The following is a 20,262-nucleotide window of genomic DNA, read 5'->3' as shown; positions in this document are numbered from 1 at the left end:
GAGGAGGAGGGAGATGTCTCTGTCTATTAGAATGTGGAGGAGGAGGAGGGAGATGTCTCTGTCTGTTAGAATGTGGAGGAGGAGGGAGATGTCTCTGTCTGTTATAATGTGGAGGAGGAGGGAGATGTCTCTGTCTGTTATAATGTGGAGGAGGAGGGAGATGTCTCTGTCTGTTATAATGTGGAGGAGGAGGGAGATGTCTCTGTCTGTTATAATGTGGAGGAGGAGGAGGGAGATGTCTCGGTCTGTTATAATGTGGAGGAGGAGGGAGATGTCTCTGTCTGTTATAATGTGGAGGAGGAGGAGGGGGGAGATGTCTCTGTCTGTTATAATGTGGAGGAGGAGGGAGATGTCTCTGTCTGTTATAATGTGGAGGAGGAGGGAGATGTCTCTGTCTGTTATAATGTGGAGGAGGAGGGAGATGTCTCTGTCTGTTATAATGTGGAGGAGGAGGGAGATGTCTCTGTCTGTTATAATGTGGAGGAGGAGGAGGGGGAGATGTCTCTGTCTGTTATAATGTGGAGGAGGAGGAGGGGGGAGATGTCTCTGTCTGTTATAATGTGGAGGAGGAGGAGGGGGGAGATGTCTCTGTCTGTTATAATGTGGAGGAGGAGGGAGATGTCTCTGTCTGTTATAATGTGGAGGAGGAGGGAGATGTCTCTGTCTGTTATAATGTGGAGGAGGAGGGAGATGTCTCTGTCTGTTATAATGTGGAGGAGGAGGGAGATGTCTCTGTCTGTTATAATGTGGAGGAGGAGGAGGGGGGAGATGTCTCTGTCTGTTATAATGTGGAGGAGGAGGAGGGGGGAGATGTCTCTGTCTGTTATAATGTGGAGGAGGAGGAGGGGGGAGATGTCTCTGTCTGTTATAATGTGGAGGAGGAGGAGGGGGGGAGATGTCTCTGTCTGTTATAATGTGGAGGAGGAGGGAGATGTCTCTGTCTGTTATAATGTGGAGGAGGAGGAGGGAGATGTCTCTGTCTGTTATAATGTGGAGGAGGAGGAGGGAGATGTCTCTGTCTGTTATAATGTGGAGGAGGAGGAGGGAGATGTCTCTGTCTGTTATAATGTGGAGGAGGAGGGAGATGTCTCTGTCTGTTATGTGGAGGAGGAGGAGGGGGGAGATGTCTCTGTCTGTTATAATGTGGAGGAGGAGGAGGGGGGAGATGTCTCTGTCTGTTATAATGTGGAGGAGGAGGGAGATGTCTCTGTCTGTTATAATGTGGAGGAGGAGGAGGGAGATGTCTCTGTCTGTTATAATGTGGAGGAGGAGGAGGGGGGAGATGTCTCTGTCTGTTATAATGTGGAGGAGGAGGAGGGAGATGTCTCTGTCTGTTATAATGTGGAGGAGGAGGGAGATGTCTCTGTCTGTTATAATGTGGAGGAGGAGGAGGGAGATGTCTCTGTCTGTTATAATGTGGAGGAGGAGGGAGATGTCTCTGTCTGTTAGAATGTGGAGGAGGAGGAGGGAGATGTCTCTGTCTGTTATAATGTGGAGGAGGAGGAGGGAGATGTCTCTGTCTGTTATAATGTGGAGGAGGAGGGAGATGTCTCTGTCTGTTATAATGTGGAGGAGGAGGAGGGAGATGTCTCTGTCTGTTATAATGTGGAGGAGGAGGAGGGAGATGTCTCTGTCTGTTATAATGTGGAGGAGGAGGAGGGAGATGTCTCTGTCTGTTATAATGTGGAGGAGGAGGGAGATGTCTCTGTCTGTTAGAATGTGGAGGAGGAGGAGGGAGATGTCTCTGTCTGTTATAATGTGGAGGAGGAGGGAGATGTCTCTGTCTGTTATAATGTGGAGGAGGAGGGAGATGTCTCTGTCTGTTATGTGGAGGAGGAGGAGGAGGGAGATGTCTCTGTCTGTTATAATGTGGAGGAGGAGGAGGAGGGAGATGTCTCTGTCTGTTATAATGTGGAGGGGGAGATGTCTCTGTCTGTTATAATGTGGAGGAGGAGGGAGATGCCTCTGTCTGTTATAATGTGGAGGAGGAGGAGGGAGATGTCTCTGTCTGTTATAATGTGGAGGAGGAGGGGGGGGGAGATGTCTCTGTCTGTTATAATGTGGAGGAGGAGGAGGAGGAGGAGGGGGGGGAGATGTCTCTGTCTGTTATAATGTGGAGGAGGAGGGAGATGTCTCTGTCTGTTATAATGTGGAGGAGGAGGAGGAGGAAGATGTCTCCTCTCCTCTCTTCCCACAGGGCAGAAAATACACTAAGAAAGCTAACGTCTGTCTCATTGCACTAAGCCTGCAGCTACAGCTAACAACATGTCATGTGTCAGACAGTGGGGATTCCTCCTTAGTAAAGTCAACGAGACAGTCCAGTGTGTTATGTGTGTGTTAACAGAGTGCTGTAGTCCATTGTGACTCCCCGACCAGCACCTCTGTGTTCTTAAACGACAGAGACTCATTTTGATTGAATGCATTCAGTTAAGCAACTGACTAGGTATCCTCCTTTCCCTTCTCTGACAGAGAGTATTATGTTCTCACACACACACACACACACACACACACACACACACACACACACACACACACACACCAGTAGAACTAGTTTTAAAGACAAGGCACATTCCTTGAATACAAACAGATGAAGGCCTGAACGTTGTTATTTTGGAGAATGTCTCAACGACGTCTTTCAGGTTACAAGGTAGTCATTTTTTATGGGATTTTCTCACCCTTTTTCTAACAAAAGGGAATTTGACTGACAGCAGCTGTTGTGTTGTCATCCAGACAATCTCTCTGAGGTCCGCATGTCACTACTACTCTGAGGTGAGGTTCACAGTAAACTAGCGTAACCATAGTGATGTGATTTCACTGAAGATCAGATGTACAAAACAAGGAGAAATTCAGCATCTTTACTTTCAAGAAACCAATTTCTCCTCAACTTTTTTCTTAAGGAGAAGTATAAGAAATAATGCACAACCATTTCTAATAACCTCTTTGAGGAATAGCAATTTGACTTAACTTTCTTCATAAGTCTATAGTGAAGGACAGAAGACATTTCTTCTTAAGAAGGTTTTGTGAATCTGGGCTGTGATGTCATTGTTGCCATCTCCTTGGCAACACAGTTCATGTCAACACATCAGAGACAATCATTGCTAACTCAAGGGATAAGACACCTTTCTCTCACCGTTCTCACACTGAACACAAAGACAGGTGACAAACACTAATATCAGCCTTTCTCTGTTGCTACGGTAACACAAAACAGTGTGGTGATTGAGCCTGTCTATAACAGAACCACACCCTTCCTTACCTGAGACAGACAAAACCCCTCTAATGGTTAAGGTTAAGATTGGGCAAACCTGATCCTAGATAGTTTCTAATGGTTAAGGTTAAGATTGGGCAAACCTGATCCTAGATAGTTTCTAATGGTTCAGGTTAAGATTGGTAATCCGATGCTAGACAGATTTGCGGTTGGGGGCAAGTCCAGGGAGAACTTTTTCCACATTTTGTTACGTTACAGCCTTAATCTAAAATGGATTAAATAAATGTTGTTCCTCATCAATCTACACACAATACCCCATCATGACATCACAATACCCCATCATGACATCACAATACCCCATCATGACATCACAATACCCCATAACGACAAAGTGAAAACAGGTTTTTACACATTTTAGCAAATGTATTAAAATAAAAAAAACATAAATACCTTCTATGAGAGTCGAAATGAAGCTCAGGTGCATCCTGTTTCCATTGATCATCCTTGAGATGTTTCTACAACTTCATTAGAGTCCACATGTGGTGAATTCAATTGATTGGACATGACTCGGAAATGCACACACCTGTCTATATAAGGTCCCAGAGTTGAAAGTGCATGTCAGAGCAAAAACCAAGCCATGAGGTCGAAGGAATTATCCGTAGAGCTCCGAGACAGGAGGCACAGATCTGAGGAAGGGTACCATAACATTTCTGCAGCGTTGAATGCCAAAGCATCACGTCTGGAGGAAACCTGGCACCATCCCTACAGTGAAGCATGGTGGTGGCAGCAGGATGTTTTCAGTGGCAGGAACTGGGAGACTAGTCAGGATCGAGGGAAAGATGAACGGAGCAAAGTACAGAGAGATCCTTGATGAAAACCTGCTCCAGAGCGCTCAGGACCTCAGACTGAGGCGAAGGTTCAGCTTCCAACAGGACAACGACCCTAAGCACAGCCAAGATAATGTAGGAGTGGCTTCGGGACAAGTCTCAATGTCCTTGAGTGGCTCAGCCATAGCCCTGACTTGAACCCGATCTAACATCTCTGGAGAGACCTGAAAATAGCTGTGCAGCGACGCTCACCATCCAACCTGACAGAGCTTGAGAGGATCTGCAGAGAAGAATGCAAGAAACTCCACAAATGCAGTTGTGCAACGTTTGTATACCCAAGAAGACTCTATGCTGTAATCGCTGCCAAAGATGCTTCAACAAAGTACTGAGCAAAGGGTCTGAATACTTCTGGAAATGTGATATTTAAAAATATATATATTTTAAATGTAGAAACATGTCTAAAAACCTGTTTTTGCTTTGTCATTATGGCGTACTGTATGTAGACTGATGAGGGGAAAGAACCATTTCATCCATTTTAGAATAAGGCTGTATGTGGGGCAATGGCGTAGGAATTTTTTCCTACAACCACAGAGTTGTCAGTCACACCCTAGCTGGCTACACCCTGCAGTGCTTTACGTCTGAGGTAAAACATTTTCCATCCAGAAGAAAATGTCTGTTTGTGCTGCAGCAGAAGGAGCCAGAGACTCATCTGGTATGGAGAGAGACTCGGCTGGAACACTGACACACCTGGTATGGAGAGAGACTCGGCTGGAACACCTGGTATGGAGAGAGACTCGGCTGGAACACCTGGTATGGAGAGAGACTCGGCTGGAACACCTGGTATGGAGAGAGACTCGGCTGGAACACCTGGTATGGAGAGAGACTCGGCTGGAACACCTGGTATGGAGAGAGACTCGGCTGGAACACCTGGTATGGAGAGAGACTCGGCTGGAACACCTGGTATGGAGAGAGACTCGGCTGGAACACCTGGTATGGAGAGAGACTCGGCTGGAACACCTGGTATGGAGAGAAACTCGGCTGGAACACCTGGTATGGAGAGAGACTCGGCTGGAACACCTGGTATGGAGAGAAACTCGGCTGGAACACCTGGTATGGAGAGAGACTCGGCTGGAACACTGACACAGCTGGTATGGAGAGAGACTCGGCTGGAACACTGACACAGCTGGTATGGAGAGAGACTCGGCTGGAACACTGACACAGCTGGTATGGAGAGAGACTCGGCTGGAACACTGACACAGCTGGTATGGAGAGAGACTCGGCTGGAACACTGACACAGCTGGTATGGAGAGAGACTCGGCTGGAACACTGACACAGCTGGTATGGAGAGAGACTCGGCTGGAACACTGACACACCTGGTATGGAGAGAGACTCGGCTGGAACACTGACACACCTGGTATGGAGAGAGACTCGGCTGGAACACCTGGTATGGAGAGAGACTCGGCTGGAACACCTGGTATGGAGAGAGACTCGGCTGGAACACCTGGTATGGAGAGAGACTCGGCTGGAACACCTGGTATGGAGAGAGACTGGGCTGGAACACCTGGTATGGAGAGAGACTGGGCTGGAACACCTGGTATGGAGAGAGACTGGGCTGGAACACCTGGTATGGAGAGAGACTGGGCTGGAACACCTGGTATGGAGAGAGACTGGGCTGGAACACCTGGTATGGAGAGAGACTGGGCTGGAACACCTGGTATGGAGAGAGACTCGGCTGGAACACTGACACAGCTGGTATGGAGAGAGACTCGGCTGGAACACTGACACAGCTGGTATGGAGAGAGACTCGGCTGGAACACTGACACAGCTGGTATGGAGAGAGACTCGGCTGGAACACTGACACAGCTGGTATGGAGAGAGACTCGGCTGGAACACTGACACATCTGGTATGGAGAGAGACTCGGCTGGAACACTGACACATCTGGTATGGAGAGAGACTCGGCTGGAACACTGACACATCTGGTATGGAGAGAGACTCGGCTGGAACACTGACACATCTGGTATGGAGAGAGACTCGGCTGGAACACTGACACATCTGGTATGGAGAGAGACTCGGCTGGAACACTGACACATCTGGTATGGAGAGAGACTCGGCTGGAACACTGACACATCTGGTATGGAGAGAGACTCGGCTGGAACACTGACACATCTGGTATGGAGAGAGACTCGGCTGGAACACTGACACATCTGGTATGGAGAGAGACTCGGCTGGAACACTGACACATCTGGTATGGAGAGAGACTCGGCTGGAACACTGACACATCTGGTATGGAGAGAGACTCGGCTGGAACACTGACACATCTGGTATGGAGAGAGACTCGGCTGGAACACTGACACATCTGGTATGGAGAGAGACTCGGCTGGAACACTGACACATCTGGTATGGAGAGAGACTCGGCTGGAACACTGACACATCTGGTATGGAGAGAGACTCGGCTGGAACACTGACACATCTGGTATGGAGAGAGACTCGGCTGGAACACTGACACATCTGGTATGGAGAGAGACTCGGCTGGAACACTGACACATCTGGTATGGAGAGAGACTCGGCTGGAACACTGACACATCTGGTATGGAGAGAGACTCGGCTGGAACACTGACACATCTGGTATGGAGAGAGACTCGGCTGGAACACTGACACATCTGGTATGGAGAGAGACTCAGGTGGAACACTGACACATCTGGTATGGAGAGAGACTCGGCTGGAACACTGACACATCTGGTATGGAGAGAGACTCGGCTGGAACACTGACACATCTGGTATGGAGAGAGACTCGGCTGGAACACTGACACATCTGGCATGGAGAGAGACTCGGCTGGAACACTGACACATCTGGTATGGAGAGAGACTCAGGTGGAACACTGACACATCTGGTATGGAGAGAGACTCGGCTGGAACACTGACACATCTGGTATGGAGAGAGACTCGGCTGGAACACTGACACATCTGGTATGGAGGAAGTATCGCCTTACTAAACACCCCATAGCAACACACACACGCCTTACAGTGTGAAGGTCACAAACACACATTTTAGGACTAAGAGCTCACAGTGACATATTCTAGATTCTACCAACCTATGGCTGGTTAAAACAGGATGTGAAACAGAACCGAATCAACAAGGGGCTTTTTCTAAAACTGTGACCTCCAGTCTCTCAGTCACAACATCGGCCCACAATAGCACAACAACACAGCCTACACCCAAACACATCATTTCAGATGAGTTCCAATGCAACAGCATTCTGCACCTGTGTGAGAGACGGATAGACACCAGCTTATTCCATCACAGCTCGTACAGTGATGTAAGTCTATTATAGACTTCACTAGCTCATGTGACTGGGGCTAAATAAAACCAACTATCCTAAGCAGGCAAGGCTGGACTGGGACGTGTGACATGACTGGCTCCTGTCAGACTGTCCTTTGTTGACTCCTAAATGGTACCCTATTCCCTATGGGGTCTGGTCAAAAGTTGTGTACTATGTAGGGAGTAGGGTGCCATTTGGAACAGATCCATAGCCCAGATCAGGTGAGGGTTAATGAGATCACACTGCAGTGACAGAATGACAGACAGCATTCCGGTCTGGACAGCACCCATCACCTTACATAACATAACATAACATAACATACACTCCCCCTTAACAGTCTGGACAGCACCCATCACATAACATACACTCCACCTTTACAGTCTGGACAGCACCCATCACATAACATAACATACACTCCCCCTTAACAGTCTGGACAGCAACCATAACATAACATACACTCCACCTTAACAGTCTGGACAGCACCCACCACATAACATAACATACACTCCACCTTAACAGTCTGGACAGCACCCACCACATAACATACACTCCCCCTTAACAGTCGGGACAGCACCCATCACATAACATACACTCCACCTTAACAGTCTGGACAGCACCCATCACATCACATACACTCCACCTTAACAGTCTGGACAGCACCCATCACATCACATAACATACACTCCACCTTAACAGTCTGGACAGCACCTACCATATAATATAACATACACTCCACCTTAACAGTCTGGACAGCACCCACCACATAACATACACTCCCCCTTAACAGTCTGGACAGCACCCATCACATAACATACACTCCACCTTAACAGTCTGGACAGCACCCATCACATCACATACACTCCACCTTAACAGTCTGGACAGCACCCATCACATCACATAACATACACTCCACCTTAACAGTCTGGACAGCACCTACCATATAATATAACATACACTCCACCTTAACAGTCTGGACAGCACCCACCATATAATATAACATACACTCCACCTTAACAGTCTGGACAGCACCCACCATATAATATAACATACACTCCACCTTAACAGTCTGGACAGCACCTACCATATAATATAACATACACTCCACCTTAGTCTTGTAATAAACTGAGTATAAAAAAACATTAAGGACACCTGCTCTTTCCAGAACAGGCTGACCAGGTGAATCCTGGTGAAATCTATGATCCCTTATTGACGTCAGTTGTTAAATCCACTTCAATCAGTGTAGATGGAGGGGAGGAGACGGGTTAAAGGAGGATGCTTAAGCCTTGAGACAATTAAGACTTGGATTGTGTATATGTGCCATTCAGAGGGTGAATAGACAAGACCTAAACAATTAAGTGCCTTGGAACAGCGTGAATCAGACATTCTGTAAGTGCCAACTGATGGAAAAGATTAGAAGCCTGTTTTAAACACATTCAATTCCAGGAGAGCTAGTTTATTGTGAAGTGCAAAGGAGCTATGAAGGAGCTAAGAAAACACAAGATTAAGATACAGGCCGATGGTATTGGAACAGACTAGCGGTCTGTCCAGGGGGTGCATCTGTATCAAGCTGTGTCATGCTACAGAAACAGGAGATGGGCTCCTGCTCCTACGATCCACTCTCCTAGGAGCAGTCCTTTTCCCATAAACCTCTCCACAGTGAGGGAAGTGAAACGTCTCGTTGTAAAGGGCACAAAGCCACGAGGGGGGAGAGAGACAGAATAACGGAGAAGGATAAGAGAAGGTGAAGAGAAATGGATAGAAAGACAGATCAATGGAGAGTAATAAGGAGAAAGACAGACACAGAGGTAGAGATCGATAGAGACATTTCTCTCTCTCTTGTTATGTCTCTATCCATTTCTCTACCCACGTGTCTCTGTCTTTCTCCTTACTTTCTATCCATTTCTCTTTTCCTTCTCTATGTCTCTCCGTTTCGCTCTCCCTCCCTACGGTCTCTCTCTCTGCTGAGTCTCTGTCTCAGAGGAGGGCTGTAGGTTCATGTCATAACATGTTCTGCTAACAGCTAGCAATGTTGAGTCATTCCCATTCAAACACATTAGGAGTTGTTTGGACCTGACTGGCTAACTGACTGACTGCTCTCTATCATTCTCTACCTGTCCCTCTCTCTGTCTTGTTCTGTCAGTCTGAATCAACACCACCTCCTCCGAATCAACACACTACCTCCTCCGAATCAACTCTACCTCCTCCGAATCAACTCTACCTCCTCCGAATCAACTCTACCTCCTCCGAATCAACTCTACCTCCTCCGAATCAACTCTACCTCCTCCGAATCAACTCTACCTCCTCCGAATCAACTCTACCTCCTCCGAATCAACTCTACCTCCTCCGAATCAACTCTACCTCCTCCGAATCAACTCTACCTCCTCCGAATCAACTCTACCTCCTCCGAATCAACTCTACCTCCTCCGAATCAACACTACCTCCTCCGAATCAACACTACCTCCTCCGAATCAACACTACCTCCTCCGAATCAACACTACCTCCTCTGAATCAACACTACCTCCTCTGAATCAACACTACCTCCTCTGAATCAACACTACCTCCTCTGAATCAACTCTACAGCCCTGCTCAGAATAGTTTTCATGATGGTCCTCTATGGGGAGGCTGACAGGTGAACATTAGGGAGCCGTTACACCAGCAGGTTAATAATGCCTGGCTCTTTCACTGCTCTTTACTTCATTGAAAAAAGACCAATAGACTCATACAGGCCTTCCCATTTCATCCCTAACTAGTAACAGACAACAGCATACCTGAATCATCTAGCCCTAATAGAAGAAGTTATGCATACAAATAATTAGAGTATTACTGTATCAATCAACTAAAACACTAATAAATATGTTTCTTGACCAGAATAAAAACCGGTTGTGTTTTCAGCCTACTGAGACCCTGTGGTCTATGATGTAAGGTAGACGTTACTGAGCGTTCGGGTCAGCCACAGTGAAGGACGCAGGCAGGACACAGAGAGGTGCACAACAACATTAATAATAGCCTCCATCGGTCTGTGTGTGTGTGTGTGTCCGCCCAGTACCAGGGATCTGTTACATCAGTGCTGGCCACAGACCTCAGCATAAGGACAGGCTTACTGTGTGTTGCTTGGTTACAAAGCCTACAGCTAAAAAAAAATGACTTGATGACTCCGGTATTAAAAATGGTCATAAAATGACACTGGTCTAAACTCAAACTGAAACGGCAGGTAACCCCTATCAAAGCCACCAACTGTCTGTCAGTCTATTAACAGCAGGTAACCCCTATCAAAACCACCAACTGTCTGTCTGTCTGTTAACAGCAGGTAACCCTATCAAAACCACCAACTGTCTGTCAGTCTGTTAACAGCAGGTAACCCTATCAAAACCACCAACTGTCTGTCTGTTAACAGCAGGTAACCCTATCAAAACCACCAACTGTCTGTCTGTTTATTAACAGCAGGTAACCCTATCAAAACCACCAACTGTCTGTCAGTCTATTAACAGCAGGTAACCCTATCAAAACCACCAACTGTCTGTCTGTCTGTCTGTCTGTCTGTCTGTCTGTCTGTCTGTCTGTCTGTCTGTCTGTCTGTCTGTCTACAGTGTTCATTTTCTCTCTTCACTCCTCTGAGGTAAAATAGACACGGGATCCTGTTGGAAGGAATCAAAGATAAATACAACAGAAACAAGAGGATTCTTACCTTCTTCTGGTACCACACCACAGCATCTCGCACTTTGGACGCCATTTACATGTCAGAGGTCACCAGCTGGGGCATTTTAGGCTGTAAAACGGAGAGAACGAGAGAGAGAGAGATCAGTCAATGAGGAGTCTGTGCTGCTCCGCATAGCTTTTAAAGCCTCTACCTGCTGGGCAGGTGTGTCATGCTCTGTGACATCACACACACACACACCACACACCTCATTAATAGTGGGGCGAGCCTTTGAGAGGAACAGGCAGTCTCTCTTGACAGTACCTTGGCTCCCGCGACATATACACACACACACGAAGTGGAGAAGCTAATTAGGAAGCTGGCGGTGCTGTGTTGCTGCCACCATCCTATTCATATTCAATACCAGACACACAGAGCGGTCAGCAGAGGAGCTGGTCTGGTCAGAGATCAGACTGAGGGGAGTTAAGTCAGTCTCTCTCTCTAAACAGATGGGCTGTTAGTCTCTCTTTCTAAACAGATGGGCTGTTATGTGAAGGGGAGTCAGTCTCTCTCTCTAAACAGATGGGCTGTTAGTCTCTCTTTCTAAACAGATGGGCTGTTATGTGAAGGGGAGTCAATCAGTCTCTCTCAACAGATGGGCTGTTATGTGAAGGGGAGTCGGTCTCTCTCTCTAAACAGACGGGCTGTTATGTGAAGGGGAGTCAGTATCTCTCTCAACAGATGGGCTGTTATGTGAAGGGGAGTCAGTCTCTCTCTAAACAGATGGGCTGTTATGTGAAGGGGAGTCAGTCTCTCTCTAAACAGATGGGCTGTTATGTGAAGGGGAGTCAGTCTCTCTCTAAACAGATGGGCTGTTATGTGAAGGGGAGTCAGTCTCTCTCTAAACAGATGGGCTGTTATGTGAAGAGGAGTTAAGTTAGTCTCTCTCTCTAAACAGATGGGCTGTTATGTGAAGGGGAGTCAGTCTCTCTCTCTAAACAGATGGGCTGTTATGTGAAGGGGAGTCAGTCTCTCTCTCTCAACAGATGGGCTGTTATGTGAAGGGGAGTCAGTCTCTCTCTCTAAACAGGTGGGCTTTTATGTGAAGAGGAGTCAGTCAGTCTCTCTCTCTCTAAACAGATGGGCTATTATGTGAAGGGGAGTTAAGTTAGTCTCTCTCTAAACAGATGGGCTTTTATGTGAAGGGGAGTCAGTCTCTCTCTCTAAACAGATGGGCTTTTATGTGAAGGGGAGTCAGTCTCTCTCTCTAAACAGATGGGCTTTTATGTGAAGAGGAGTCAGTCTCTCTCTCTAAACAGATGGGATGTTATGTGAAGGGGAGTCAGTCTCTCTCTAAACAGATGGGCTGTTATGTGAAGGGGAGTCAGTCTCTCTCTCTAAACAGATGGGCTGTTATGTGAAGGGGAGTCAGTCAGTCTCTCTCTCTAAACAGATGGGCTGTTATGTGAAGGGGAGTCAGTCAGTCTCTCTCTCTAAACAGATGGGCTGTTATGTGAAGGGGAGTCAGTCTCTCTCTCTAAACAGATGGGCTGTTATGTGAAGGGGAGTCAGTCAGTCTCTCTCTCTAAACAGATGGGCTGTTATGTGAAGGGGAGTCAGTCAGTCTCTCTCTCTAAACAGATGGGCTGTTATGTGAAGGGAGTCAGTCAGTCTCTCTCTAAACAGATGGGCTGTTATGTGAAGGGGAGTCAGTCTCTCTCTCTCAACAGATGGGCTGTTATGTGAAGGGGAGTCAGTCAGTCTCTCTAAACAGATGGGCTGTTATGTGAAGGGGAGTCAGTCTCTCTCTCTCTCAACAGATGGGCTGTTATGTGAAGGGGAGTTAAGTTAGTCTCTCTCTCTAAACAGGTGGGCTTTTATGTGAAGGGGAGTCAGTCTCTCTCTCTCAACAGACGGGCTGTTATGTGAAGGGGAGTCAGTCTCTCTCTCTAAACAGATGGGCTGTTATGTGATGGGGAGTCAGTCTCTCTCTCAACAGATGGGCTGTTATGTGAAGGGGAGTCAGTCTCTCTCTCTAAACAGATGGGCTGTTATGTGAAGGGGAGTCAGTCAGTCTCTCTCTCTCAACAGATGGGCTGTTATGTGAAGGGGAGTCAGTCTCTCTCTCTAAACAGATGGGCTGTTATGTGAAGGGGAGTCAGTCTCTCTCTAAACAGACGGGCTGTTATGTGAAGGGGAGTCAGTCAGTCTCTCTCTCTAAACAGATGGGCTGTTATGTGAAGGGGAGTCAGTCAGTCTCTCTCTCAACAGATGGGCTGTTATGTGAAGGGGAGTCAGTCTCTCTCTCTAAACAGATGGGCTGTTATGTGAAGGGGAGTCAGTCTCTCTCTCTAAACAGACGGGCTGTTATGTGAAGGGGAGTCAGTCAGTCTCTCTCTCTAAACAGATGGGCTGTTATGTGAAGGGGAGTCAGTCAGTCTCTCTCTCAACAGATGGGCTGTTATGTGAAGGGGAGTCAGTCTCTCTCTCTCAACAGATGGGCTGTTATGTGAAGGGGAGTCAGTCTCTCTCTCTAAACAGACGGGCTGTTATGTGAAGGGGAGTCAGTCAGTCTCTCTCTCTAAACAGATGGGCTGTTATGTGAAGGGGAGTCAGTCAGTCTCTCTCTCAACAGATGGGCTGTTATGTGAAGGGGAGTCAGTCTCTCTCTCTCAACAGATGGGCTGTTATGTGAAGGGGAGTCAGTCAGTCTCTCTCTCTAAACAGATGTCAAACAGTTTGCTCTTTCCATCTGACAGTGTTGAGTTTGGGAAACCCTGCTCTAGGGTTTCAAGTACACTTGGGCATTTTTAAGTACACTACGGTGTTTTTAAGTACACTACGATGTTTTTAAGTACACTACGGTGTTTTTAAGTACACTACGGTGTTTTTAAGTACACTACGGTGTTTTTAAGTACACTACGATGTTAAGTACACTACGGTGTTTTTAAGTACACTACGGTGTTTAAGTACACTACGGTGTTTTAAGTACACTACGGTGTTTTTAAGTACACTACGGTGTTTTTAAGTACACTACGGTGTTTTTAAGTACACTACGGTGTTTTTAAGTACACTACGGTGTTTTTAAGTACACTACGGTGTTTTTAAGTACACTACGGTGTTTTTAAGTACACTACGGTGTTTTTAAGTACACTACGGTGTTTTGGACATTTCAAGTCTTCATTTGATGAGCAGATGTTTCTGGGTGGGACCTTCTTGTTTTGTCTTCTGGCTCTGCACAATAGCTGGGTGTGTGTGACACCGCATCTCATTCAGCACACACACATTCTGTGAGGAGTCTTTTCCACCTTCAGCGTTTGATTGAGCCTGGCATTGTGTGCTAGATGGGCGGTGTAAGGGGTTGGCACTTTTGGGACTATTATATTCCACCAGGCAAAGCGTAAGTCAAGTGCAGCAGAGTTACTTGGAAGAAAACAAATGTTATTTCCCAGGTCTGACGGCAGTTGGTTCCCCTCCATAGAACTGTCGTGGTCCAGGAGGAAAGTGGTGTTCCTAGAATATAAATACTATTTCTCACAGAGACTATTTATAGCTAGGAGGAAATGTCTGTTTTTCTTAAAGAGAGGTCTCATTCCTGACTGATTACACTGTTGCTAGGATGCTCCTCCCAGTCCAATCTTTCCGCTCTATTTCTCTCTCTCTCTGTGTATGTGTGTGTGTGTGTGTGTGTGTGTGTGCGCGCGCGCGCGCACCTGGCAACGACATCAAAAGCAGATCCTCCACTTCAAAACACACAGATTCCATGTCTTTGCGGCTTAAGAACCGAGCTTTGAGAGGTAGATAGACTGACGCTAGAGAATCAGATCACAGTGATCTGTAGTGATGACATATGAGGTCGACACCTAGTCCCCAGGCGGCACCTGGCATCCTGTTCAGGAGGAATAAACAGAACAGAGCTGTTTATATCGATCATGCCACACAGTGAGCCAGCAGAGCTAATAGAACAAGAGAGACTGTAGCATCACACAGTGAGCCAGCAGAGCTAATAGAACAAGAGAGGCTGTAGCATCACAGTGAGCCAGAGCTAATAGAACAAGAGAGACTGTAGCATCACAGTGAGCCAGCAGAGCTAATAGAACAAGAGAGACTGTAGCATCACAGTGAGCCAGCAGAGCTAATAGAACAAGAGAGACTGTATCATCACAGTGAGCCAGCAGAGCTAATAGAACAAGAGAGACTGTAGCATCACAGTGAGCCAGCAGAGCTAATAGAACAAGAGAGACTGTAGCATCACACAGTGAGCCAGCAGAGCTAATAGAACAAGAGAGACTGTAGCATCACACAGTGAGCCAGCAGAGCTAATAGAACAAGAGAGACTGTAGCATCACACAGTGAGCCAGCAGAGCTAATAGAACAAGAGAGACTGTAGCATCACACAGTGAGCCAGCAGAGCTAATAGAACAAGAGAGACTGTAGCATCACACAGTGAGCCAGCAGAGCTAATAGAACAAGAGAGACTGTAGCATCACACAGTGAGCCAGCAGAGCTAATAGAACAAGAGACTGTATCATCACAGTGAGCCAGCAGAGCTAATAGAACAAGAGAGACTGTAGCATCACAGTGAGCCAGCAGAGCTAATAGAACAAGAGAGACTGTAGCATCACACAGTGAGCCAGCAGAGCTAATAGAACAAGAGAGACTGTAGCATCACACAGTGAGCCAGCAGAGCTAATAGAACAAGAGAGACTGTAGCATCACAGTGAGCCAGCAGAGCTAATAGAACAAGAGAGACTGTAGCATCACAGTGAGCCAGCAGAGCTAATAGAACAAGAGAGACTGTAGCATCACACAGTGAGCCAGCAGAGCTAATAGAACAAGAGAGACTGTAGCATCACAGTGAGCCAGAGCTAATAGAACAAGAGAGACTGTAGCATCACACAGTGAGCCAGCAGAGCTAATAGAACAAGAGACTGTATCATCACAGTGAGCCAGCAGAGCTAATAGAACAAGAGACTGTATCATCACAGTGAGCCAGGAGAGCTAATAGAACAAGAGAGACTGTAGCATCACAGTGAGCCAGCAGAGCTAATAGAACAAGAGAGACTGTAGCATCACACAGTGAGCCAGCAGAGCTAATAGAACAAGAGAGACTGTAGCATCACACAGTGAGCCAGCAGAGCTAATAGAACAAGAGACTGTATCATCACAGTGAGCCAGCAGAGCTAATAGAACAAGAGAGACTGTAGCATCACACAGTGAGCCAGCAGAGCTAATAGAACAAGAGAGACTGTAGCATCACAGTGAGCCAGCAGAGCTAATAGAACAAGAGAGACTGTAGCATCACACAGTGAGCCAGCAGAGCTAATAGAACAAGAGAGACTGTAGCATCACAGTGAGCCAGAGCTAATAGAACAAGAGAGACTGTAGCATCACACAGTGAGCCAGCAGAGCTAATAGAACAAGAGACTGTATCATCACAGTGAGCCAGCAGAGCTAATAGAACAAGAGACTGTATCATCACAGTGAGCCAGGAGAGCTAATAGAACAAGAGAGACTGTAGCATCACAGTGAGCCAGCAGAGCTAATAGAACAAGAGAGACTGTAGCATCACACAGTGAGCCAGCAGAGCTAATAGAACAAGAGAGACTGTAGCATCACACAGTGAGCCAGCAGAGCTAATAGAACAAGAGACTGTATCATCACAGTGAGCCAGCAGAGCTAATAGAACAAGAGACTGTATCATCACAGTGAGCCAGGAGAGCTAATAGAACAAGAGAGACTGTAGCATCACAGTGAGCCAGCAGAGCTAATAGAACAAGAGAGACTGTAGCATCACACAGTGAGCCAGCAGAGCTAATAGAACAAGAGAGACTGTAGCATCACAGTGAGCCAGCAGAGCTAATAGAACAAGAGAGACTGTAGCATCACAGTGAGCCAGGAGAGCTAATAGAACAAGAGAGACTGTAGCATCTTAAACTGAGATCACAGAGGTCTCTCTGGTAGTGTCTACACTTGACACTTACATGCGACTTCTATCTGAATACGAAGATCACATTGAAAAGACTGGTCTCGACGCACAAAAGTCACTTTGTGGTGTGATTGTGTTCAGATCTGTCTGACCACTTCAGGGGGTGGTCTGGGATGCATTGTGTGAGCATTTCTCCTCAGTATGGACGCCAGCGGTTCATGTTGCATGTTGGTTTTCACTCCTGCCAGATGAATCAAAATATAAACTCAAATCCCCAACCAGTCATTATTCACTTGCCTGTATGTAGACTGTCATGGCTCTGGTACAACCAGCCTGTATGTAGACTTGTCATGGCTCTGGTACAGCCAGTCTGTATGTAGACTGTCATGGCTCTGGTACAACCAGCCTGTATGTAGACTGTCATGGCTCTGGTACAGCCAGTCTGTATGTAGACTGTCATGGCTCTGGTACAACCAGTCTGTATGTAGACTACCATGGCTCTGGTACAGCCAGTCTGTATGTAGACTGTCATGGCTCTGGTACAGCCAGCCTGTATGTAGACTACCATGGCTCTGGTACAGCCAGTCTGTATGTAGACTACCATGGCTCTGGTACAGCCAGCCTGTATGTAGACTACCATGGCTCTGGTACAGCCAGCCTGTATGTAGACTACCATGGCTCTGGTACAGCCAGTCAACAACAACCTCCTCAGCTGTTTTGGAGTTGTCTAAAGCTGCTGGTTAGTTACTATAATCACAGTAAGATTAGACCTAGCTACTCCTTAGTGACAACACTGCATGGGCCAAGCAATCACACACACACACACACACACACACACAAATGTTCCACAGCGTCATCCAGATAACTATACAGGAAAATTGTTACTCAGTTTACATGGAAACTAGACTAGCCAGAAAAACCTGGACGGTTCACGGGGAGCGTTCCCAAAAACATCTCCTGTTATGTTGAGGAGTCTTGCTACTTGCCAAGGGTTCTGTGTTAACTCTCTAGAACACACACACACACACACACACACACACACACACACACACACACATCATATAAATCTGACCAAATTACACAAAATGTTAATTCTGGGTTACCTTCAGCTCAACTCATTCAGTCACAGTTTGGGCTAAGTATTAATCAATATTACTGGGAAAGGGGACACCTAGTAACCCAAAGGTTGCTGGATCCAATCCCTGAGCTGACAAGGTAAAAATCGGTCCTTCTGCCCCTGAGCAAGGCAGTTAACCCACTATTCCCCTGAGCAAGGCAGTTAACCCACTGTTCCCCTGAGCAAGGCAGTTAACCCACTGTTCCCCTGAGCAAGGCAGTTAACCCACTGTTCCCCTGAGCAAGGCAGTTAACCCACTGTTCCCCTGAACAAGGCATTTAACCCACTGTTCCCCTGAACAAGGCATTTAACCCACTGTTCCCCTGAACCAGGCAGTTAACCCACTGTTCCCCTGAACAAGGCAGTTAACCCACTGTTCCCCTGAACAAGGCAGTTAACCCACTGTTCCCCTGAACAAGGCATTTAACCCACTGTTCCCCTGAACAAGGCATTTAACCCACTGTTCCCTTGAACAAGGCAGTTAACCCACTGTTCCCCTGAACAAGGCAGTTAACCCACTGTTCCCTGGGCGCTGAAGACGTGGATGTCGATTAAGGCAGCCCCCCCACACCTCTCTGATTCAGAGGTTGGGTTAAATGAGGAAGACGCATTTCAGTTGAAGCCATTCAGTTGACTAGGTCTCCCCCTTTTGTTGCACAAACACTTTAATTTCCATTATAAATATCTGAATATCTGCTGCTGATGAGAGGTTAGGAGCAGGGCCTCTCTGAGCTGGGCCTCTCTGAGCTGGGCCTCTCTGAGCTGGGCCTCTCTGAGCTGGGCCTCTCTGAGCTGGGCCTCTCTGAGCTAGATCTGTCTGAGATGACATCTACAAACTGTCTGTGTGTAGGTACCTGAGCAGGGCCTCTCTGAGCTAGATCTGTCTGAGATGACATCTACAAACTGTCTGTGTGGAGGTACCTGAGCAGGGCCATAGTGAGGTGGTAGATGCTCAGCCTGCCCAATCAGATTAGGTGTTGGGGTCATTTCTGCTTAACTAACCTAAAATGGAGGTAGATCTGTGTCCCAGCCTCACAGTGCCTTTACAGAGAAGCAGAGACAGAGTGAAAGACACCATGAAAAGGGCTTCAATAATAGGATGTTGACTCCTCTGGTCTAAACCTTTCTGCTTGAGGTCCAAATGGCACTCAATTCCCCTATATAGTGCACTACTTTTGACCAGGGTCCATAGGGCTCGGTTTAAAAGTAGTACACTATATAGGGAATAGGGTACCGTTTGGGACTCTAGACCAGTCTCTCAGTGGACCTGTAAGTAGGTCAGGGCAGAATAACAAACCGGGCGCTGGGGGAACATAAAAATAGATTCCTGAACCTTACCCCCTACAGAAGGCTAGGAACAGGGATGGAGTTAAAACCTACAGGAGGCTATCTCTCCAGGATCAGGGTTGGAGTTAAACCCTACAGGAGGCTATCTCTCCAGGATCAGGGTTGGAGTTAAAACCTACAGGAGGCTATCTCTCCAGGATCAGGGTTGGAGTTAAAACCTACAGAAGGCTATCTCTCCAGGATCAGGGTTGGCGTTAAACCCTACAGGAGGCTATCTCTCCAGGATCAGGGTTGGAGTTAGCCTCCTGTAGGGTTTATCTCTCCAGGATCAGGGTTGGAGTTAAACCCTACAGGAGGCTATCTCTCCAGGATCAGGGTTGGAGTTAAAACCTACAGAAGGCTATCTCTCCAGGATCAGGGTTGGAGTTAAAACCTACAGGAGGCTATCTCTCCAGGATCAGGGTTGGAGTTAAAACATACAGGAGGCTATCTCTCCAGGATCAGGGTTGGAGTTAAAACCTACAGGTCCACTACGGCCTCTCCCCCTCCTCCTCTCAGCCTCTCCCCTCCTCCTCTCAGCCTCTCCCCTCCTCCTCCTCCTCTCAGCCTCTCCCCTCCTCCTCTCAGCCTCTCCCCTCCTCCTCCTCCTCTCAGCCTCTCCCCCTCCTCCTCTCAGCCTCTCCCCCTCATCCTCAGTCTCTCCCCCTCCTCCTCTCAGCCTCTCCCCCTCCTCCTCAGTCTCTCCCCTCCTCCTCAGTCTCTCCCCCTCCTCCTCAGTCTCTCCCCCTCAGTCTCTCCCCTCCTCCTCAGTCTCTCCTCCCCCTCCTCCTCAGTCTCTCCCCCTCCTCCTCTCAGCCTCTCCCCTCCTCCTCTCAGCCTCTCCCCCTCCTCCTCTCAGTCTCTCCCCCTCCTCCTCTCAGTCTCTCCCCCTCCTCCTCAGTC

The 20,262-nt window shown here is 47.5% G+C and overlaps 1 protein-coding gene across 32 annotated transcripts in view; it reads right to left on the bottom strand.

Annotated features, from left to right (window-relative positions):
• The window catches only part of LOC109885278 (putative homeodomain transcription factor 2), a 105,498-nt gene that overhangs the window by 54,407 nt on the left and 30,829 nt on the right, over window positions 1–20,262 (bottom strand). For 31 of the 32 annotated variants that reach the window (XM_031820648.1, XM_031820645.1, XM_031820650.1 and 28 more), the window contains exon 2: window positions 11,039–11,119. In XM_031820648.1, coding sequence (XP_031676508.1) covers window positions 11,039–11,083 — 45 coding nt within the window. In that variant the 5' untranslated portion in view covers window positions 11,084–11,119. Of the gene's footprint in view, window positions 1–11,038; window positions 11,120–14,700; window positions 14,876–20,262 lie in introns of those variants that run through there. The other variant, XM_031820646.1, reaches the window with a different exon arrangement.

Source organism: Oncorhynchus kisutch, unplaced genomic scaffold (assembly GCF_002021735.2).
Source record: "Oncorhynchus kisutch isolate 150728-3 unplaced genomic scaffold, Okis_V2 scaffold3571, whole genome shotgun sequence".
Lineage (NCBI taxonomy): Eukaryota > Metazoa > Chordata > Actinopteri > Salmoniformes > Salmonidae > Oncorhynchus > Oncorhynchus kisutch.
Note: the sequence above shows the minus strand (reverse complement) of the source record. Positions and strands in the feature narration are given on the sequence as shown.